This window comes from Pleurodeles waltl, chromosome 5 (assembly GCF_031143425.1).
Source record: "Pleurodeles waltl isolate 20211129_DDA chromosome 5, aPleWal1.hap1.20221129, whole genome shotgun sequence".
In the NCBI taxonomy this organism is placed as follows: domain Eukaryota; kingdom Metazoa; phylum Chordata; class Amphibia; order Caudata; family Salamandridae; genus Pleurodeles; species Pleurodeles waltl.
This window is the reverse complement of record NC_090444.1, coordinates 1,768,286,421-1,768,310,382: the sequence shown is the minus strand read 5'-3', so window position 1 is coordinate 1,768,310,382 and position 23,962 is coordinate 1,768,286,421. Positions and strand designations below refer to the sequence as shown.

At 47.7% G+C, this 23,962-nt stretch overlaps 1 protein-coding gene across 2 annotated transcripts in view; it reads left to right on the top strand.

The window, feature by feature from the left end:
• The window catches only part of LBR (lamin B receptor), a 489,903-nt gene that overhangs the window by 295,464 nt on the left and 170,477 nt on the right, over positions 1-23,962 (top strand). For both annotated transcript variants that reach the window (XM_069236198.1, XM_069236197.1), the window contains one exon: positions 22,717-22,771. In XM_069236198.1, the coding sequence (XP_069092299.1) occupies positions 22,717-22,771 (55 nt within the window). The remainder of the gene's footprint in view (positions 1-22,716; positions 22,772-23,962) is intronic.

Here is a 23,962-nt window from a genome sequence, read left to right as displayed (position 1 = left end):
TCTTGCAGAGAACCGTACACGGTTTTTCACGATAATAGAGTGGTTCTGCGAACTCACCCATCTTTCCTTCCGAAGGTGGTGTCAGAATTCCATATCAATCAGACTATGGCCCTCATTCTGACCCTGGCGGTCGGTGATAAAGTGGCGGCCAAGCCGCCAACAGGCCGGCGGTCTAAAATATGCAATTCTGACCCTGGCGGGAACCGCCAACACAGCCCGCCAACTTAACACTCCGACCGCCACAGCGGTACAAACAAACAGCGCGGCGGTTCCCGCCAACAGCCCGGCGGCAGACAATGTACCGCCCACCCTATTACGACCCACCAATCTGCCACCTTTTCCGGGGCGGGAGCACCGCCGATAAGAACACGGCGGAAACAGACTACGAACGGGAAAACGCTCACCTCTACGCACTCCACGCGAGATTCCGGCAGTATGGAGCCAGAGTTGCAGGTCATCCCCGCACTCCTATTCCTGCTCATATACCAGGAGCACGCCCGGCGGCGCTGAAGACATCGGTGAGTACTGCACCTACGACACAGGGGAGGGAAAAGATTACCGGCACACACCCACCCACCCACACCCACTACAACACACACATCAATGCATTCCCACAGATCACTGTCACAACCCACAAACCACCCCCCTCCGAAATAATGCAAAGACCAAAAGAAGAGATCATAAACGGGCAGATATATTGAAATATGTACACCAGTAATCACAATTAATAAATAAACTATGTACAAAATATATACAGCTACTAAATGTAGTCCAACCACTGTCCGTGGATCACAGGGGTCCTGTGCAAAGGGGCAAGGCCCAGTCCCACGACAAGAACTCCACGGAGAGAACACTGCAGGGGCATCAGAAAGAAAATAGGACAGGCACCTCAGGGGGAAGGGAAGGGGGGGCACCTCAGCCACTTGAGTACACGACGCCAGATCCACGAGGGGACTCCATGACCACTGGGCCATCCTGGGGAGAGCAAAGCCACAGTCCATACAGTGGGTGGCCTGCCCACTGGGCCATCCTGGGGAGAGCAAAGCCACAGTCCAAACAGTCCATACAGTGGGTGGCCTGCCCACTGGGCCATCCTGGGGAGAGCAAAGCCACAGTCCAAACAGTCCATACAGTGGGTGGCCTGCCCACTGGGCCATCCTGGGGAGAGCAAAGCCACAGTCCATACAGTCCATACAGTGGGTGGCCTGCCCACTGGGCCATCCTGGGGAGAGCAAAGCCACAGTCCATACAGTCCATACAGTGGGTGGCCTGCCCACTGGGCCATCCTGGGGAGAGCAAACCCACAGTCCATACAGTCCATACAGTGGGTGGCCTGCCCACTGGGCCATCCTGGGGAGAGCAAAGCCACAGTCCATAACAGACCCCACTGCCACTGGAGGAGGCAAGTTGGCCAGAGGACATCCTGCAGCCCTGCCCGAGATAGATCCTGCCCTGCCACGTCTGCCAAAGGGCCAGCGGTTCTTGCCCTGAAGGGCCCAGTTCAGCGGTTCTTGCCCTGAAGGGCCCAGTTCAGCGGTTCTTGAGACGGCGGGGCCCAGTTCAGCGGTTCTTGCCCTGAAGGGCCCAGTTCAGCGGTTCTTGCCCTGAAGGGCCCAGTTCAGCGGTTCTTGAGACGGCGGGGCCCAGCGGAGCGGTGCGTGAGACGGCGGGGCCCAGCGGAGCGGTGCTTGAGACGGCGGGGCCCAGTTCAGCGGTTCTTGAGACGGCGGGGCCCACTTCAGCGGTTCTTGCCCTGAAGGGCCCAGTTCAGCGGTTCTTGCCCTGAAGGGCCCAGTTCAGCGGTTCTTGAGACGGCGGGGCCCAGCGGAGCGGTGCGTGAGACGGCGGGGCCCAGCGGAGCGGTGCTTGAGACGGCGGGGCCCAGTTCAGCGGTTCTTGAGACGGCGGGGCCCAGTTCAGCGGTTCTTGCCCTGAAGGGCCCAGTTCAGCGGTTCTACAGACGGCGGGGCCCAGTTCAGCGGTTCTTGCCCTGAAGGGCCCAGTTCAGCGGTTCTTGCCCTGAAGGGCCCAGTTCAGCGGTTCTTGAGACGGCGGGGCCCAGTTCAGCGGTTCTTGCCCTGAAGGGCCCAGTTCAGCGGTTCTTGCCCTGAAGGGCCCAGTTCAGCGGTTCTTGAGACGGCGGGGCCCAGTTCAGCGGTTCTTGCCCTGAAGGGCCCAGTTCAGCGGTTCTTGCCCTGAAGGGCCCAGTTCAGCGGTTCTTGCCCTGAAGGGCCCAGTTCAGCGGTTCTTGAGACGGCGGGGCCCAGTTCAGCGGTTCTTGCCCTCAAGGGCCCAGTTCAGCGGTTCTTGCCCTGAAGGGCCCAGTTCAGCGGTTCTTGAGACGGCGGGGCCCAGTTCAGCGGTTCTTGCCCTGAAGGGCCCAGTTCAGCGGTTCTTGCCCTGAAGGGCCCAGTTCAGCGGTTCTTGAGACGGCGGGGCCCAGTTCAGCGGTTCTTGCCCTGAAGGGCCCAGTTCAGCGGTTCTTGAGACGGCGGGGCCCAGTTCAGCGGTTCTTGAGACGGCGGACGGTCTATGGCCAACTGCTAATTGCCTGGTGGTGCCCTCCTGGGCAGCGGGGATGGTGCTCCTTCACTGCCCACCTGGGCTGTGGGTGGTGGGGCCCTCCTGGCCAGCTGGGCTGGGTCCTCCCTGGGCAGCGGCTATGGGGGTGGTGGGCTCTCCCGGGGCAGCTGTGCCGGTTCCTCCCGGGGCAGCGGCTATGGGGGTTGTGGGCTCCTCCTGGGCAGCAGGCCTGCTGCCTGACCTCTCTGACTTGCTGCCCTTGCCCTCCTTAGTCGTGGGCCTGTGGCCCTTTCCTCCCTTTGGAGCTGTGGCTGGTGACTGTCTCTGGGTGGTGTCCGGGGGGGATGTAGAAGGCGGGCTCCTGCGGCGACCCTTCCGCCTTCTGCTCCTCTTCCCAGGGGGTGGGCTGGCTGTCCCCTTGCTGCTGGGCGAAGATCCAGACATGCGGGCTGGCGGTCTCCAATACCCCTGCACCCTTGTCAAGGGGGCTGCAGGGCTGGTGGTGGCTGAGGTGCTCTTCTTACCCCGACGAGAAGGAGGGGGGGGCTCAGGGTCAGGAAAGAAGTTAGTAGTGGCGAGGAAGAGCTTCTTGGGACAATGGAGAGTGGTAGGTACAGTGGGAATGGGAGTGGAGGGAGAGGATGTGGTTGTAGGTGAGTCACGTTTGCTGTCTTTGGGTGCAGGTGCAGGAGGGATAGGCTGTCGTGAGGTGGATGGCTGTTGGGTGGGTGGGTGGCTGCGTTTGTGTGGTGTGGAAGAGGGGGTGACAGACACAGTGGGAGAGGACGCAGGGGACGTGTAAATGGCAGTGGGGGTGGTGACTGCACGTGTGCGGACTGGAGTGGAGGGTGTGCTGGTGATGGAAACACTGGCTGATGGTGAGGTGAATGGAGGTGTGAGTGTAGACGTCACAGGGAGGGAGGAGGGAGACGAGGAGGTGGGGGTCACAGAGGTGGTAGTGACTGTTGGCATGTCTGCATCGGAATGTTGCGTGTGTGAATGTCTGCGTGATCTGTGGTGCTTATGTTTGGATGAGCTTCTCTTGGGTGTTGAGGTGTGTGCAGGCTGGTCTGATGGTGTGGGTGGGACAGGCAGAGGAACAGGAGACTGGGAGGAGGGAGTTAGTAGAGGCAGGCAGGAGACAGGGACAATGGCTGCCGTCAGTGCTGAGGCCAGAGCCTGGAACGATCGCTGATGGGCAGCCTGACCCGAATGAATGCCCTCCAGGTACGCATTGCTGCGATGAACCTCCCTCTCCACCCCCTGGATGGCATTCAAAAGGGTAGTCTGCCCAACAATGAGCGTTCGGAGGAGGTCAATGACCTCCTCACTGAGGGCAGCGGGGGTAACAGGGGCAGGGCCTGAGGTGCCTGGGGCGAAGGAGATGCCCGGCTTCCTGGCAGAGCGGGCACGGGGCGAACGCTGAGGGGCTGCTGGGAGGGCAGAGATGGTGCGCTGGGTGGCGGCTGTACCTGTAATGGCGGGGGGCACGGATGGTGCCACCCCCGCAAGGGAGCCCCCTTCCGAGGACGTGTCCGTGTCGCTGCAGGGTCCAGTCGTCCCCGTCGTGGAGCTCCCCTCGCCCTCCGTCTCACTGGTCCAGTCTGACTCTGTGGCATGGCCCTCCTGGGCCATGTGAGATGCAGCTCCCTCCTGCCCCGATGCCACTTCTCCTCCGCCTGATGATGCTGATGCACACAAGCACAGAAAGACAAACAAAAAGGGGGGGGGGAGAGAGAAATAAAGGGATATTGAGTACATGGATCTCCGGTACAGTTAGCGGACATGACAGACACAGATGCCCCCTGCACTAAGTTGCGCACTTGGGGTACGCTACGCATTCCGTGGAACATGCCCTACACGCCTAGAGTTGACAACTGCACCCATGGATGACACGGCCCAGGGATGGCTGTACTGACAAACTACTGAGGGTGGTGGCTGGGGACACAGGGGCTTACGGGGGTGCCCAGCCTACAGATATCGCCCTGGCCTAGGGGGACCCCCAGCCCTCCTCCCCCACCCAGACACCTCCACTGCGCGACAACAGAGTAGATAATGCTTGTACTCACCCCCTTGTGTCTGCTGTGCTGCCCTCACGCGCCCATCCAATTCAGGGTAGGCCACCGCCAGGATCCGGAACATCAGGGGGCTCAGTTGACGGCAGGCACCCCGCCTACGTTGGGAGGCCATCCCCAGCAGAGACTCGGCGGTCTTCTTGGTCCCGCGGCGGATGTCCTCCCACCTCTTGCGGCAGTGGGTGCCCCGTCGATGGTGGACCCCCAGGGCCCGGACTTCCTTGGCGATGGCACGCCAAATCCTGATCTTCTCATGGGCGCGGACCTATGTGACACGTACAGGGAGGGAGAAATACCACGTTCAAGTTTCTCAGCATTTTCCTTTCCAGTGGCCCAACGCCCCCCATCCCCGCCAGGCCCCCCGCCATGCCCCCCGCCATCCCCAACATGCCCCCCATCCCCGCCAGGCCCCCCGCCAGGCCCAACATGCCCCCCATCCCCGCCAGGCCCCCCGCCATGCCCCCCGCCAGGCCCAACATGCCCCCCATCCCCGCCAGGCCCCCGCAATGCCCCCCGCCAGGCCCAACATGCCCCCCATCCCCGCCAGGCCCCCCGCCAGGCCCAACATGCCCCCCATCCCCGCCAGGCCCCCAAGCCAGCCAGTGGCCCCAAATCCATATTGAATTAAACTCACTTGTTGGTCTGGAGGACCGTAGAGTAGCGCATACTGGGGGAGGACCCCATCCACAAGTTTCTCCAACTCCTCTCCAGTGAAGGCAGGGGCCCTTTCCCCAGGCGCAGCAGCCATTGTCCCTTCCAGACCGAGGTCACAGCAACACTTGCAGTATAGGTCCTCTCCTGTGAAAGTTCAAGTCGCAAGTGGATAAGTAGATAGAAAATGGCGGTCACGTCCGCGGCGGTGCGTACCGCGGCGGTGCGTCCCGCCACCGCCGGCGCCCTTCGCCATTGGCTCCTGAAACCCATAGGCTTCAATGTTAACCAATGCGGCTTCGCGCCGCGGTCTTCGCCCGCCGCCCGCCGCGGTGTGCCACGCCAGCGCATTGACCTCACATCCCATTGTCACACTTCACAGGTCAGGCAGCCGCCATTTCCAGGGCCCACATGGCTCAATTTCAACTGCGTCACACAGGCCTAGGCCTTGCATAGCCACTCAGACACGCCATTCACTGCATAGAGAATCGTATACTGTGCTAGCTGTGAGTACGTACCTGTGGGTTGCTTGACTGTGTGCTCCATGTTGTCCTTCCTAGGCACCGTCCACTGGGTTGGGCGAGGAGACGGATGAATCCTCCCGTGTACCGACCGCTGGTGGACCTGTCGACAATGGAAGAACGCCACATTATCCTGACCTACCGTCTTAACCGTGCCACTATCCATGAACTGTGTGCCCAGCTGGAGCCCGACCTGATGTCCCCCATCCGCCAACCCACAGGGATTCCCCCTCTGGTGCAGGTCATGTCAGTACTACATTTCTTGGCAAGTGGGTCATTTCAGACAACCGTGGGAATTGCTTCTGGGATGTCTCAGCCCATGTTTTCGAAGGTGTTATCCAGAGTGTTGTCTGCCCTGATGAAATCCGTGAGGAACTACATCATTTTCCCTGAGGTGGGCGAATTGGCTACAGTGAAGGGTGATTTCTACGCCCTTGGACATATTCCCAACGTAATTGGTGCCATTGATGGGACCCATGTGGCTTTGGTTCCCCCAAGAGACAGGGAGCAGGTGTACAGGAACAGAAAAAATTACCATTCAATGAACATCCAGGTGGTGTGTTTGGCTGACCAGTACATCTCGCATGTAAATGCCAAATTCCCAGGGTCAGTGCATGACGCCTACATCCTCAGGAATAGCAGCATCCCTTACGTGATGGAACAGCTACAGAGACACCGTGTATGGCTAGTGGGGGACTCTGGGTACCCCAACCTGTCGTGGCTACTGACCCCAGTAAGGAATCCCCGGACCAGGGCAGAGGAACGGTACAATGAGGCCCATGGGCGTACTAGGAGGGTGATCGAACGCACCTTTGGCCTCCTAAAGGCCAGGTTTCGGTGCCTGCATATGACAGGTGGATCCCTAATGTACTCACCTAAGAAGGTGTGTCACATCATCGTGGCCTGCTGCATGCTTCACAACCTGGCTTTGCGCCGCCAGGTGCCTTTCCTGCAGGAGGATGGTCGAGACGGTGGTGTTGTGGCAGCGGTGGAACCTGAGGAGAGTGACGAGGAGGAAGACGACGGGGCTGAAACAGACAACAGGGACAGAATCATTGAACAGTACTTCCAATAGGACACAGGTAACATTTCAAAGATAATTTAGTAAAAGTTAACTACTCTCCTGCATCTCTGCTGCCTGTCTATTTGCCCCAGTGTATGATGACTGAGTTTTGGCTTTTCCCTCCCTATTTCAGATCTGGGGTCCCCACTACGAGTCCTGTGCTTCGTTTCCCCATGGACTACAGCTTTGTGGCAGCTGTTTGTTGACTTCACCATGTACAAGGACATATTTGCACTGTCATGTCAATTACAATCTATTGAAATCACAGCCAGACTCCAGATATTTTGGTGCAAAATAGGTGTTTATTGAAGTGCTCAAAATGGGATGGGTGGTTTCAAGTGGGTGGGGGCTATGGTGAAGGAATGTCCATGGCAGAGTCCAGAGTAACAGTCACACAGGTGCATTGTCCAGAGGCCTGTGGAGAGATGGAGCATGGGCAGTTCAAGGATGGACAGGGTGACTATGTGGGACAGTGGGATGACATCAGGTGGTATCCATTGCTGGCGGGGGTCTTGACATCCTACTCTGTCTTCTTGCGAGATCTCAGGGCCCTCTTGCGGGGTGGTTCTTCTCCTGCAGGAGGTGGGGGTCTGGTGGGCTGCTGCTGTGCGGGGGCCTCCTGTCCACTAGCGCCGGCGGAGGTGGTTGGCTGTTCTTGGTCCAGGCTAGTGGCAGGGGCCCTTGGGTGTTGTTCAGTGTCCGCCCTGTTGTTGACGAGGTCCTGCAGCAGCCCTACCATGGTAACCAGGGTGGTGTTGATGGCTCTGATGTCCTCCCTGTACCCCCGATAGTGTTCCTCCTGCAGCACCTGGATCTCCTGGAACCGGGCCAGTACCGTCGCCATCGTCTCCTGGGAGCGGTTGTATGCTCCCATGATGGTGGTGAGGACCTCGTGGAGAGTGGGTTCCCTGGGCCTCTCCTCCCCCCCCTGTCGCACAGCTGCCCTCCGAGTTCCCCTGTTTCCCTGGGCCTCTGCCCCCTGGCCGGTGTGCCCACTACCACTGCCCCCAGGTCCCTGTTGTTGTTGGGGTGGTGGGTTATCCTGGGTGCCCTGTAGTGGTAGACACACCGCAGATTGACGCGCCCTGGAGACAGAGGCATGGGCCCGCTGGGTGGGAGCTGTGCTGGTGTTCCCAGAGGGGTTTGGGTCTGTAGTGGCCTGGGCCTGTGTGAGGGGAACCGACTGTCCAGAGGTCCCCGATGGTCCGGGCTGGTCATCGGTGTCCAGGTCGACAGAGCTGCTGTCATCGCTGACGGCCTCTTGGGTGGGGGGTGTGGAGAATTCTGGCCCCTCCGCCGCGGTGTGTTGACGGTCGGGTCCTGCAGGGGTATAGAGGTATGGTTATAGTTTCAATGTGTGGCATATGGGTGTATCTGTGGGTTCTCGTGTCCCCAAGTGCTGGCATTCGTGTGTGGGGGCTTTGGTGAGGGTGGCTTGTGGGGGGGATGTGTATATGCATTGGGCATGCTTTGGTGATGGGTGTCCATGCTTAGTGGACGCATGCAGGCCTAGGTTTTGGGATGTGTGGGTTGTGATGGTGAGACATTGGCGGGGAATAGGTGTGCTGGGGGTGGGGGTGAGGATGGTGGTGGGGGTGAGGATGGTGGTGGGGGTGAGGGTGGGGGTGAGGATGGGGGTGGGGGTGAGGGTGGGGTTCGAGGATGGGGGTGAGGGTTGGGGTCTGATTTGGCATGCAGGTGGGGGGGGAAGCAGTATTGAAGCTTCAACTTACCAGTATCCATTCCTCCGCCGACTCCTGCGAGGCCGTCAGGATGCAGGATGTTCAAGACTTCCTCCTCCCATGATGTGAATTGTGGGGGTTGAGGTGGGGGTCCTCCGCCAGTCTTCTGCACGGCGATGTTGTGCCTGGATACCATGGAACGCACCTTCCCCCGTAGGTCGTTCCATCGCTTCCTGATGTCTTCCCGATTTCTGGGGTGCTGTCCCACTGCGTTCACCCTGTCGACAATCCTCTGCCATAGCTCCGTCCTCCGGGCAATGCTGGTGTATTGTATCTGTGTGCCGAACAGCTGGGGCTCTACCCGAACGATTTCCTCCACCATGACCCTGAGTTCTTCGTCTGTGAAGCGGGGTTGTCTTTGGGGTGCCATGGGGTGGTGTGTATGATGTGTGGGGTGGAGTATGTGTATTTAAGTGAGTTGAGTGTGGTGGTGTGTGTTGTTTTGTGTGTGGATAGTGTGTGGGTGATGGTGTTGAGTGGCTGTGGCTGTTATTTTTTGGATGCTGGTGTCTTGCTCTTGCCTTCTTGACGAATTTTTTAGCGTAGGGGTTTGTGGGTGATGTGGGTGTGTGTTTTATATTGTATTGTGTGTGTGGGAGTGGTGTGTGTATGTGTATCAGGTGTGTGGGATTCAAATCGTCCAATGTGGCTGAGTTTTGTTCGTTTGTGGGTATTCTGACCGCGGCGGTGTGTCCCGCCAATGGAATACCGCGTTTGAATGACCGCCGCGTGGATTCGTGGGTCGTAATGGGATGGGCGTATTTCTGTTGGCGTGGCGGTGGAGGTTTGGTCACCTCCACCTTTCCGCCGACCGCTGGTCTGGCGGTCTGTTGTGGCGGTCGGATTTTCGGAGGTTTGCCTTCTGCGGGTCAGAATGACCGTGGCGGGTTTCCGCGACCGCGGCGGGATTATGGAGGATTTCTGACCGGCGGTAAGCGCCTTTTACCGCCGAGGTCAGAATGACCACCTATATCTTTACCGACTTTCTTTCCCAAGCCGGAGACTCCGGCTGAGAAAGCATTACACTCTTTAGACTTGAAAAGAGTGCTGAAATTCTATTTGGACAAAACAAAACCGATTAGACATTCTAACCATTTGTTTCTAAATTATGGTCATTTAAGAACAGGAGAGGCAGCGTCTAAACGAACGATATCAAGATGGATTGTGTCTTGTATTGTTAACTCTTACCAACTGGCTAATAAGAGATTACTGGCTAGGCCAAAAGCGCATTCCACAAGGGGAAAAGCGGCTACTGCTGCCCTCCTTAACAATGTACCAATTTCCGAGATTTGTAAGGCTGCTACATGGAAGTCTGTGCATACCTTTACTAAGCATTACTGTTTAGACTCGGATGCAAGAGCGGATGCCCAGGTGGGGCAGGCCTCTCTTAGAAATCTATTTGCATGAATATATATCTTTTCCTGCACTTCTTTCAGACAGTCCGCAGAGTTTAGGGATGGGCTTGCTAATCTATTCAATGTTTATGACTATTGATGAGGATCCCCTGGAAGAGAAGGATAAGTTACTTACCTGTAAATCCTAGTTCTCTTCCAGGGGTATCCTCATCAAAGTCATAAACAACCCACCCTCCTCCCCGGACTCAAGTCTCCTGGAAGTGCAGGACAGATTATCTTTCTGATCAGTTACACAGATTGTCACCGTAAAAAAGTACTGACCTAACTGTGAACCAACTGTCACCTTCCCTTCACCCCTGAGGCATGGTGGGATACTGGAGGTGCTCAGGGTCTTAAAGGCACGGTGCCAAAGTTTTTATGGTTCTCCTGTGTTAACCTGCATGCAGCCTATTGGCTAAGAATGCTTCATTGTTTTTCAATGTAGTTTTTTCTATTTTTCTCTGCTATTTACTGCTGTTTACTTCCCTAAGTCCAGTTTTTGGGGGCTTAGGTAGATATTTATGATCTATTGTGATTTTATAATATAAAAAAAAAAAAAAACTTGCATAGAAATAAAGCATTTTAGCCTATTTATGATTATAGCCTGCATTGCTGTTTTACACATGATAATATGTATGTATTTTATATATATGCTCCGGGGTCCCCGCACAAGGGCGGGAATATTCAATGTTTATGACTTTGATGAGGATACCCCTGGAAGAGAACTAGGATTTACAGGTAAGTAACTTATCCTTTCTCTATGGTCTCTTCAGAGCCTACAACACTAGTTGTAAAGGAAGTTTTTCCAAGAAAAACATCAAAATCGCTTCCTTTATCAAAAGAGACTGTTTCCGTAAAAAAATTACACATTTTGTCTGTCGTCGACGACATGTACCACCATGACATTGACATCTACTACTGCAATGTCGGTGATGATTTCTTCGTCTCCGCTACTGTTGACAACCATAATCACCTGCAAATTAACGTCAACGGCACATCAACAAAGAAACACCCTGTCTCTCCAACTTCAAAGCAGCCATCTAAGAGATTGTCAATTACCTCAATGACGACTAAGCCAGCCCCATTGACTGACTTGTCGATGAGCAAACGGTCAATGGCAGCACCATCGCCGTCTGCAGCCTCATCAAAGAGAGTACAGTTGACGACCACACCATCGATGACACACTTGTCAACGACGATTTCCTCAGCAAGAATACTTGTCACTGATGACACAATAAAGAAACCATCGACAACAATGGAAACAACTAAGTCACCAGCGACTGAGACACCGAAGGCGCCTTTAACATCTATAGTGCCTACTTTAGTCATGTCACTTGCAGCAACATCTCCAACAGAAGTTATTCTTCTGGAACACATATGTCCCCTAGCAACATTTTTCCATTCCCATCAACTCAATTCCCAGATGAGGAGTCAGATGAGGAAGGCCTCTTTGAAGTGGCTCACATACCTTCAGAATTACATGTTAAATTTCAAGATGAGGATGAAGATGACCATCATTAGTATCAAGACAACACCTATCTGGGTGAACAGATACAAGAACAATATCATGTCTATTCTTCAAGAGCTCATCAGGAGCAAACAGTTCTGATGCCACAAGAGCTAATATCCAATCTACAGGACATGCTGCAAAGTTTTTATAAACATTTCTCTGAACCTGCTGCATCTGCACCTCCATCGCACCTTCAGCCACCCATAAGATCTCCTTGCCAAACGCCACTGATTCGTCCTACCATACTGCCTCTATCAGTGCCTCCATTGTCAACACTACCTTTGGCAGATCCACCTGCAGATGACCCTGACACCTCGGAAGATGATCAAGAAGGAGAGATAAGGGATCAGGCTTCAACCACTACTGAGTGGGATGATTACGTAATACACCCACTATTTCTGCTTCTACCATCTCCAATGGACTCGTCGCCAGACAATGTAGGTGGCTTTCATAATATCTTGGAATGAACAGCATAGCACTTCCAATTACCCTTAACCACAAAGCAGACAGATTGCTTCTTGTCCGATTTTAAGGAGCCCATGAAAAAGTCAGTGAAGTCAATTCCCAGAATAGATTTCATCTGGCAAGAGGGCATTCCCACTATGAAAAATCCTGCCACTGTATCAGCAGTCATGCCAATACTGGACAAAATATATAAATCTAAGGCGCCAGATGATACACCAGCATCCCTAGTGGGTCACCCAAAGCAAGACTCGGTTATCTGTCAATCGGCTCAAAGGTGCTTGAAGAACCCTTCCACTCCTATCATTGCACCACCGGATAGAGACATGCTCCGCCTTGACTACATTGGGAAGTGGTTTACTGTGCGGGCAGCTAATTCCCTAGCAATACTAGGAAGATTTGACAGGCAAATGTGGTCGGATATGTCCCAGTTTATAGATCTTCTGCCGAAAGAATCTATGGTAGAAGCCAGAAAGATTCTCCAGGAGGAAGAGCGAGCCTCTGCAGAGATAATAGTCTGCGCTATTGAAATCTCTTCAACATTATCTCGTCAGTTAGCAGGAGCATCTGTACTCGGAAGGCAGTCCTGGCTGAAAGAAACATCCTTCAGACCAGAAGTACAGAGCAAAATTTTAGACATGCCTTACGATGACAAGGCATTGTTTTGCAGTCACTTTAATGATGCTCTCCAAGCCATCAAGACCAATACGGATACTGCCAGATCCTTGGGAAAATTGCAAATGAAGAGGCAGCCCTTTCGAGGAGGTTTTTCTTACTGAGGAGGATTTCAGTCCTTTAGGCAGGAATATCAACCTTATCAAGGAAAATATTGTTTGCAGTATGTGCAACAGTTCAAACACCTACCTTCAGCAGTTTACAAACAGCCAACAAGAGGAAAGCAGCCCACCAGAGGGCGAGACACTGCAAGGAATCAGTGGCTACCCCCAACACTCACTCAGAACATCTTGGGGGTCATATTTCCCACTTCCTTCATCATGGTCTGATATAACACTGGTCAAATGGATTCTGGATGTCATAGCTCTGGGACATACCCTCATTCGTCAACAAACCATCAAATGTCCCACCCAAAGGACCCCACCCCCTCCACAACTAAAACAGCTACTGATGGAAGTTTCTCTTATGTTAGAAGAGGGGGTAAATAGAAAAGATTCTGACGTCTCAGAATGGAATTAGTTTCTACTCTCATTTCTTCCTAATCAGGAAAAGGGTAAAGAGACTGGTGCCCTGTCTTAGATCTTTGGAAGCTAAACTAGTGCTTAAAAAAAGCAGTCATTTTGGATAATCACCTTACAAGACATCTTACACCTTCTCAATCATGGGGACCATATCACAGTTTTCGACCTCCAGGATGCATATTTCCATATCCCCATCCATCCCAAACATCGAAAGTACTTACGATTCTAGGTAGCTGGCACCCACTACCAGTTCAAGGTTCTCTCTTTCAGATTAAATCAGCCCCATGTATATTCACCAAATGTCTCGCCCCTGTGGCATCTCACCTGATTTACGGGGTTTTGAAAGCCGAATTGCATCTCTGAAAGTAAATGGTGTGATTTGTGAGTGTTCTAGATGACTCCAAATGGTGGTTTTGTCCTGGAAGGTGGAAGAAAAGGACATCCATATTTGTTTCAAGACAAAAGCAGAGTGATATTGTTTAAGCCACGGAAAATTGACACCTCCATTATCTCTGGATTCCTGTAATTTGGTTAATGATGTACAGGATTTATGTTTATTCCAAAAAGTTTTTATAAATAGTGTATTTAGTTTTCAAAAAACTAGAGGGAAGTTTAACTGGGAGCGTAGATAGATAAAAGTTTAGAATGGGCAACTTCATCATTTTGATTGTGGCCAATCTTCTACACCAAGTTAAATATAGAAGGTACCATCTATCAGACAATTTAGACATTTTTGACTCAACTTCTTTTAAATTGATTTGGATAGTGTTGTTAATTGAATTAGAGTAGGATGCCCAGGCATTTGGTATGCTTAGAGTTCCAGGTAAAGCCAGTATCTTTAAACATGTTGGATAAACAGTAAGCACTTAATGGGAAAACCTCTGATTTGTCTACATTAAGCTTATACCCTGAGACATTGGAGTACTCTTGCAACAAATGCAAAACAATCAGGGATAGTTGTTAGGGGGTTAGAAATAAAAAGCAAAATATAATCTGCATATGCTGTGAATTTAATCTCCAAATCATTATGCTTAAAACCATAAATGTTAGATCTGCATATTTTCTCTAAAAGAAGGTTCAAGGGCTAATATAAGTAAGAGGTGATAATGGACAACCCTGTCTAGTACCTCTATATAGAAGGTAGTATTGGGATTGTTTACCATTAACTAAAATTAATGTAGAGGGTGGGGAGTATAAAAGTCTAATACGTTTAAGAATATGAGGACTGAAAACGTGCCATTTTAATACTCCAAACATGAAATCCTAACAGACTTGTTCAAAGGCTTTTTTGGCATCTAACATTATAGCAGCTGTAGGATCCCTAGACTTAGAAGCTAGATGGATAATGTCAAGAAAAGTTCTAGAATTATCCGATATGTATTCTCCCTGAACGAAACCTGACTGATGTATGTCTATTAAGTCTGGGATAAACTGATTAATACATAAGGCAAGGACTTTTGCAAAGATTTTACAATCAGTTTATGAGGGAAAGAGGTCTGTCATTTCTACGTTTTGATAGATTTTTATCTTTTTTAGGAGTTAAGCATACCATAGCTTCAGAAAAGTACATTTTGTTTGATCTTCTGTTGAGAAAAATTGAATAAGTGATAATAACTTTGGAACTAGAATGAATGCAAATTTTGAATAAAACTCAATGAGAAGCCATCAGGACCAAAGGTTTTATCTTTTGGAAGTTTGGTAATGACATTTTTATTCTCTGCCTCAAATAACTCAGTGTCTAAGGGATGACAAATCTACTTTGTCATTGACCTAGGAATAGATTGGAAGAACATATCAACATTATTTATATTAGGAGTGCTTTCAGGAGTATATAATGTGGTATAGTAGTCAGTAAAGCATTCTAGGATTTTTTAGTCACTCGTGTGTCTGTTTCCATGTTTGTCTGTAATAACAGTAATTTTAGATTTTTGTTTCTTAATCTTTAAATAATTTGTCAATAAAGTTGTTATAGGAGAAATATTCATGTTCAAGACGTTTAAATTGTGCAAGCCTTTGAGAGGAAGCTTTAAGAATAGCTTTCTTTTTGGTTGCAACTTAATTTATAATAAAACCTCTAGCAGTAGCTTTAAAAGCATCCCATAAAATTCATCTGAGTATCAGGGGGTGGATTATTCATAAAGCATTCTTTTAAAAACACTGTAAATTTTTCACTAAATAGCTTGTCTTGTGATAAAGAATGATTAAATCTACAGCGGTTGGAAGAGGGGGAATTACTTGGGAAATTCAAATCAATGATAACCGTAGTATGATCGGATATAAGAATAGACCTGATATCTGCATGTAAAATTGATGGTAGAATATTTTACGTCACAAATATATAATCTATTCTAGAGTGTGAGTGATGGACTGAAGAATAAAAGGTAAATCCTAATGTGTCAGGATGAGCAATTCTCCATACATCATGTAGTCCTCTAGAGGAAGTTGCATGACGGAAAGCTTTTTGCATTTTGTTATGGATATAACAATTTTGAGAGCAATGATCAACAAAAGGATCCAAAAGTTGGCTACAATCACCTCCTACCACAAAACTATCTGATTTGTAAGATAGTAATATAGAAGAAAAATTGACCCAGAATTGAGATTCTACTCCAGTAGGACCATAAACATTACGCATGGAAAATAGCGTGCCGTTCATCTTATCTGTCAATAGAATCCATCTGCCTGCATCATCTTTAACTTAATCTATAACCTGTAATTCTAAGGATTTGTGAAACAAACTTATTACCCCATTTTTGTTGTGAACTGCAGAGGAACCAAACACATGACCTACCTAATTTCTACTCAAATTTTTAAAGTCCTGTTCTTGAACATGGGTTTCTTGCACAAGAGCAGTCTGACAATTTGATTTAGAAAGATGTTGGACCACTCGTTGTTTCTTAACCAGATTAAGTAAACCTAAAGTGCAGACTACATATGAGTCGTACAATAAGATGGAATGGAAAGTTATGAACGTTTGTCTGTATGTGGTTGCTTGCTGAAGCCAACATTGCATTATACAGTGAAAAGGGAAATTAAAGGAAAGAGAGAGAAAGAAGAAAAACAAGAAAATATAAAAGAGAAAAAGGAAAAGGGAGGTTGCAGAAGCACCCCAACAATAGAGGAAGAAAAGGATGACAAAAAGCCAAACAGCTTTAATCATAATTGTCTTGAAAAAAATAAAAAATATTTTGCATGGGAGGAAGGGTGGAACAAGAGGTCAATCAACAATTCTACTCCCGTGGAATTGAAATACAAATTAGCATAAAGGAGGAGAAAGTTTAAAACAGAAATATGTACTAACAGTGTTAACAATTGACAACGTGACTTACCAACAAGGGAAATAACAATGCGATGAGGAGATTTGACAAGAACATTTAAGAAGGGGATTTCTCACCTGGAGAATACAACGATTTTTACACCTGTGAAGGAAAAAGAGAGAAAAAATGAGTTCCACAGTAATTAATCAAGTCATACTAAGGGCCAGATGTAGCAAAGGGTTTTACCCATTCTTTGTCAATTGGAAAATGCTTTGGTACATATGGCCCTAAGTTCCATAGCCTCTCCTTTGGGAGTATATGTCAATTGCTTCAAATCTGACGCATTTTCTAAAGTAGTTGTTCTGTCTTTGAAGGTAACTTTAAAGAAACAAGGATGAATAAGACCATATCTGACGTTCATAAATCTTAGTTGTGGTTGAAGATATAGAAACTCTTCTTCTATTAGCTGTCACCCTGGCTACATCTTGACTAAAGAAAATCTTTTGGCCAGACCGTAGCATTTGTTTATGTTGTTAAGCGGCTGTTAAAACTGTCATTAGGTCTGAGTATTGTTGCAAAAGGGCAATGATTCCTCTTGGTTTAGATGAAGAAGGTGGTTGAGATGATCCAATATGATGAGCTCGCTGGATGTTAAGGACCGCGGTGGTCTGCATACCAACAATCTTTGGTATATGAGTTTGCAAAAATGTTATCACATCCTGACCTTGTGATTCTTCCAGAATACCATAAATGCAAAGGTTATTTCTTCTATTGCGGTTTTCTAAGTCCTCTGTCTGTCTTTTAAGTAAAGTGATTTCTTTAGCCATATTGTCTACCTTGGCAGTAGTATCTTGCACATCACTAATCCTTTGTTCCTCTTCAGTAAGTCTAGAATCCAGACGTGACCACTTTTCTTCAATTCGTTGTAATGCTACATTAGTTACCATAACAAAAGGCTTTATTAGCTTTAGTTCATCCATAATATCTTCTAATGTAAGAGCTAATGGAGACTTAGTGGGGGAAGATGGATCGTTTTGAACGCTTTTCATGCCCCCGGAATTCTTACGACCATTAGGATTGGAAACAGAAGGAATAGAGTCTTTTGAAATACGTGGAACTTCCATTTTGACGATACTGTGAATATTTAATACCGTAGTATAATTGAGGCTTCTGTTCTTCAGACCCAATAAGACACACACACACACACATATATATACTAGTTGATAAGTGTATGTGTATGAGTATATCCACACAGCTGAAGGAAATCACCACAGAGGACGAGTACTCAAAAATTGGATCAAAATGCCCAAAATAGATTGTTTAAAATATCTTCAAAGGCAACAGCTGAAGTCAGATGGTTAAAAAGTCCCTCATTTGGTTAGAATAGTAGTAATTTAGTTATACTGCAGAGAGAAAAAATAAAATAATGAGGAGAAAAAATCCTCAAATCGCGACTGTAAACTTGAGGGAGAGGGAGCAGCAGGTTGAAAGAGTTAAACTCTGTGAAATACCAGAGTTAAAAATGTAAAACAACTCACCATGCTGCTAGCTCATAAATCATTTCCATGAGAGTAGAAATCCTTATCTGTCAAAAATCCGCTCCTCCGTGGACAAGGTTCCTCAGCGGCTCAGAAGCGACATTATCGAGCTGCCATTTTGTTTGCTCTTGCGCGCGTCTCCTGGTGGATACATTTAACAACAGATTCCTCACTGTTCTATCACCTTCCTGTCCCATAAGGAAAAAGATACAAGTAAGTGATGTCAGCACACAGGAGCATCACTAGTTGTCTGCTATGTCATTTCTGAAGCGGTGTGGTATTATCACGGAACCACATGCACCACTTGCCAGTGCGTGGGCGCATTCCTAAAGAATTCCCTAGATCCACTATTGGCCTGGAAATATTCTAAAGTTTAAGAATCTGGTTAGATAAAGCCAGAATGATTGTTACTGAAGATATGTGACTTGTACATATAGCCTAAACTAGGCGCTGCTTTCCCCTTGGTTTTTAAATGCTGTCTTTCTAAAATTAAAAAAATTACTGCATATTGTAGTACACTTAATAATACTAGTTGCATACTACAATATGCTATTTGAAAACCTATCTGTGGAGGTTCTGCCTCTCATATCTTTTTCTGTGTGGAGATCTCAGTGCATGCATGTTTATTTTAGCAGTAAATGTGGGAGGGACAGAGGGGAGTGGGTGCAAAATAGGGAATGCTAAAGAAAAAAAAAGGGAGGTTGAAGAAATAGTAAGGAGAGGTTAAGGGAGCGAGATGGACATGCACCCACTCACAAAAGAGTAAACCAATTCCTGCTCATAAACTGCACTTCTAAAGTAACTACAGCGAAAAAGGACACAGAACCGTTGTAAATATACTCCAGCTCTGGACTGGAGTATGTCCAGCACCACACATAACCAGCTGCTGTTACTGCAACACCATCCCATAGAAAATAATAATGGAAGGGACACGAGTAAAACTTCTTATGAAATGATATTCATTTAAAATAAATTATATAAACTAGTTACACTTATCAACACATTTAGGGCCTCATTATGAGTTTGGTGGATGGAAAACTCAGTCCGCAAAAACTCCCGACAGGGTGGCCACCGCCTACGCGGCGGCCTCCCCGTCAGAATCATTAGGAGTTTCCCACTAGGTTGGAAGGGGGAAACCTAAGTTTCATCCAGCTGGACAAGTGGAAAACAGGCTACATTATTACATTATTGTCTCTGGCTTGTAATCGAGCAGGTGGCAGTGCTATAGCCAGCAGTGTGCACCAGCACCCTGACAATGTTCACTCTCTGCAAAGTGAACATTGCGACGGTGCTGGGCAGGGGGCCCCTGCGCTGCCAATGCAAGTGCATGGGCACAGCATCCCCCCCCCCCCCCCCCCCACCCCCCAACCGCCCCCCCGGCACCTTTTCTCCGCCAGTCTTTTCATGGTGGTGTTACCAACATAAAAAGGCTGGAGGAGAACGAGGTCGTAATCCACAGGGCAGTGCTGGGATTCAAGATCCTGGCAGAGCTGGTGGTTCCCTGGCAGTCGGACCACCACATCAGCAGCGGTCGAAACCGCCACCTTGAGTTTGTCGGTCATAAGACCGCCACACTCATGAGGCCCTTAATGTAAAAAAAATAAAACATTTGTTTTTTATCTGTAACATTGGTTAATAACATTTTTTTAATTTAAAAATGAATTTAACATTTTTTTTAAATTAAAATATAGAAGAGTTCATCTTAATCCTATACATCACTTTTAATAATTTTGTTGAATAATAGTGAAATCGTTTTTTACCTTGTTTAGTTTCTTTATAATTTAAACTTTAGAAAAACATTACTTAATTTGTTCAGAATAATGAATATCATTTAACATTAATCTTTTAAAACGAAATAGTTTTTCTATTTTTTACTTAAAGTTTTTATAAACCATTACATGTTTCCTGATACTTTACCATACAGTGATCGCTGGTGGCAGAGACCTCTGCCTACATGTTACTGGTAGTAATGTTGAACTATGAAGTTACTTTTTATATAATAATGAAATCAATCTAAATATACTACTAAATAAAAATGTATTTTTAAAGATTTATTTATAAAAATCCCAACTTAAAGTAAACATTTATATTTACTTAATTATATTAAAAACTTCAAAGTGTTATGTATAGAATTAATTTAAATAATTTATGTTAACAAAATGTTTTTATCATTAAAAGATAAATATTTTAAAATGTATGTTTTTTTTTGTGTTTTTTTTAACATTCACTTTCATTTAACATTATTTCCTATGAGGTTCTATATTAAGTCCCTACATCCGTTATTTTCAGTTGGAGGGTGATGCAGTATCGGTGGCTGGCCATGAGTGATGTTAGACTTACTATTGCTCCTTTCTGCCTGTAGTAATGTTTCACTCATAAATTATGCTCTACCACCTTGTTTCAGAGAGTCTGGACATGTAAGCCTACACTTTTGAGTAACTTCCACTCAAAAAGGGTGAATAGCTCAAAGTAATAAAGTTACTCAGAAGTGCAAGATTAAACTTACAAGTCTAGTATTGCTGCTACCCCTTAGCATGCATTTGTATGTATTGTTTTGTATAACACTTGGGGAGAAATGGAGGCTGAAGCAAACCCTGCTTCTGCCTCAGGTAAACCTTTCACAAACACATCATGACGTGGCGATTTAATCATCATATGGTACTATGGGTTTCATTGTGACTCTGGCGGTCTTCTGACCGCCAGGGTAAATGCGGCGGTCCCACCACCAACAGGCTGGCGGTGAAGACCGGCACATTATGACCCACCACTTCTCCACTCATACCACCACAACGGTTGGAGACGCCGGGCTGGAGATGATCATCTCCGGCAGTCCACAGAAGACCACCTGCGGTATTAGGAGCTGCAGTAGTACTGCCACGAAAACTATAGCGGAATGGCTACAGATGACAGGGAATTTCTTCCCTATCACTGGGAAGATGCCTTCCCCAAACCCCTCAACAAGCACTAAACCCCCCCTCCATACACAGTGCCCCATCCCTGCATACACACACACAGACACGCACCATGCATACTCATTGACCTACACTTACATACACATATTCACTCACACGTATCCATACACGCATTCACTTCAACATCCATAAACACATTCACTTACAACTAACAAACATGCATTAACAACAACACTCGCATACACACATGCATACACACTTACATGCATACACGCACTCAATTCAACATTCAGAAATGCATACAACCACACATGCACACATTCATGCACACACGCAGACGCCACACACTCACACACGCACACACAACACCCTCCTTCCCTCTTCCCCTGTCAGGCAATCACCTTACTTGGTCCGGGGAGAAGGTCGTCCGGCAGGGAACGGGAAGGGGCTCTTCCACCTCCGGCAGTGCCCCGCCAGCAGGACACCGCCAGGCCGCATAATTGTTCAAAATACAGCTAATGGAGTCATACTGGCGGGGCGGGCTGGTGGTGGAACTGCCACAGCGCCTCCGACTGCCAGCACAGCTACTGCAGGATTTCCGCCCCAATTGTGGTGGAAATATTGCAGTATTTGTAATATGGTGGTCGGAAGACCACCAGCACTGGTGGTCTTCTGGTGCCCGCGGCTTTGGTGGTCTTCTGAGAAGCCACCAAAGTCGTAATGTGGGCCTAAGTCTTTTATCTTTAGTACTCAGTTTCAAGAAGTACTATCCATCTCTGGAACTTGCCTAGTCAATCTCATTGTTCTGCCCGTGTGCAGGATCTGAGATTCTGCACATGGGCAGAATAATTCAGTATTTATGACTATAATAAGGATTCCCTTGGAGGGAACTGGGATTACAGGTATGTAACTAAAATGCTCCTCTACTGGTTGCCATTTGGGGGTGGAGTAATGGCACGGAGGGGAAGGGTTAGTGAGTGCAGTACTTCATCTCGTTAAGAGTACTTTTTAGTGAAAAGTGTGGGTGGGAATAGTATGTGGTGTTCTGTTTTTAGGGAGCAACATTCTGTGTATTTCTTTTTTTTTTTAGCATTGTCAGGCCCTCTGAGAACAGTGGGATGTATTCTTGTCTTCGTTTGATTTTTTTGGACTAAGGCTTAGAATTATAATGTTTGAAGAATGTTCCTAACTACCCAATAACATACCTGGGAAAGGACTTGAGGGTGACTAAGGAGAGATTGAAGGTGGCTCTACTTTGTGTTTTCATGTGGCATGCATATTGAAGTGATGAAATGGATGTTCCTCATAGCTAAGGGGTGTCTGATTTTTCCTTATTTATAGGCAATTTGTATCACCATGTCAAGGTATTGTATACTTTTTGTACGGCAGTGGCCCTTGGACAGTAAGTTTCCATTGGGGATTGCACATATATCTAGAAATTCTTGGAGGGGTGTACCCTCCAACCAGATATTAAAGTTGCCTTCAATCAAGATGTGATTTGATGTGAGAAAGTGCTCTGTTGGTGGAGGGAGGGGGTGAGATCTAGATGAAGGCAGAGTATTATTTTTTAGTTAATGATTGGGAATACAGTGTCCTATCATTTTGTATGACTTGCTAAAAGAAAGAGAGATCTCATTCTTCTTCACGTTCGGTAAATCAAGACTTCTAAGTGTACACACTCCATTCAATTTCTTTAAAATAACCTATAGACTCACGGGACTGGAATGAGAGTTGTAATATCGTATTTACATTCTTGCAAACAAGTTAATTGCCAAACACTTGGATATATCGATAAGTATATATTCAATTGTTCAAATAGAAAACTATTTTTCCAGAGTTATTATTGGTTAATATCGTTTGTCTTTTATTTAGGTTGCTGATGGTGTTCCACTTTCAAATGGAAGACGATTAAAGTACAGGATAAATGGTAATCATGCATCTAATAATTCCTTATTGTGATATTATTGTCCTGCTATAGCCTGTGATAGAAACACTGCTTGAATATATGCTTGAATGTATGTCTTGCCTGGCCAGCTGTTGACAGTGCCACAAATGTATGAGCGTTGAAGCCTTTATTAGAAGGTATTGAGTTAAAGCATGGATGTCCCTCTTATGGACTGCCTTGTTACAGTAGAGAGCCAAAGGTCATACAGATGCCTATTGCATTTTTGTCAGCTTTACAACACATAATGGACACCTTTCAAACACTGCTCCCTCAGCATCCTGCTGGACAACATACGCCTGCCATGCCTCCGCATCTATCTCTCCCTCCACCACCACCTCTGCTACCAGTGCCACATCTAGTTCCTTCACCTCCCAAGGAGCAGCCTCCAAGAGCTTCCACTTCACCACTAGTCCCACCAACTCCTACGGTTATGGGAGATGAGAACTTATAACATTCATTGTTTTCCAATTTAGAGGAATAGGGCGAACTACCAGATGATGGTGGTGATAACAAGTGGAATGATTATATCATAATAAAGAAAGGTGTCAATTCTCCCATCCAACCAGACATAGCCTTGTTTCATGCTCTGATAAAGAGAATAGCAAAAAAATTAAATCTGACTTCAGAGGAAAAGCAATGCTTTATGGAACAACCACTCAAAACCCTAAGATGCATACTCATATTGGATTTTCTCTAGTCCGAAGACCTAAAATTGATGAAAATACCACCTACAGCTCCAGCGATGGTATGACATCTGGACAAAGAAGTACGGGCCCCAGATTTGGCACCTGCCTGCCTTGCTGGCTATTAGAAGCCAGACTTTATTGGAACATCAGCAGCCGAACGCAGATCAAGGACCCCGATCACTGCAGTCCCGACGCTGATGCTCCTGGTGCCACATGCTCATCCTTGACGACTTGGAGTCAAACAGTGTCACTCAGCGTTTACTCTGGCACCGACAGGGCCCAATGGTACTAGGTTATTCCCTGAGCATTTTTCAGAGCAGCCAGGCTTAGGGAAAAATGGGAGAGGTCACTGGACCCATTAGAATACCAGTTGGGAACACCTTTGGACTGGTATGAGGAACTGGGAGATGCCAGTGGACTGGACACATCTCCAGATACTGGTTTGCTTTTTCCTCCTCCTGTGGCTATAGAGGAGTGTGGATCATAT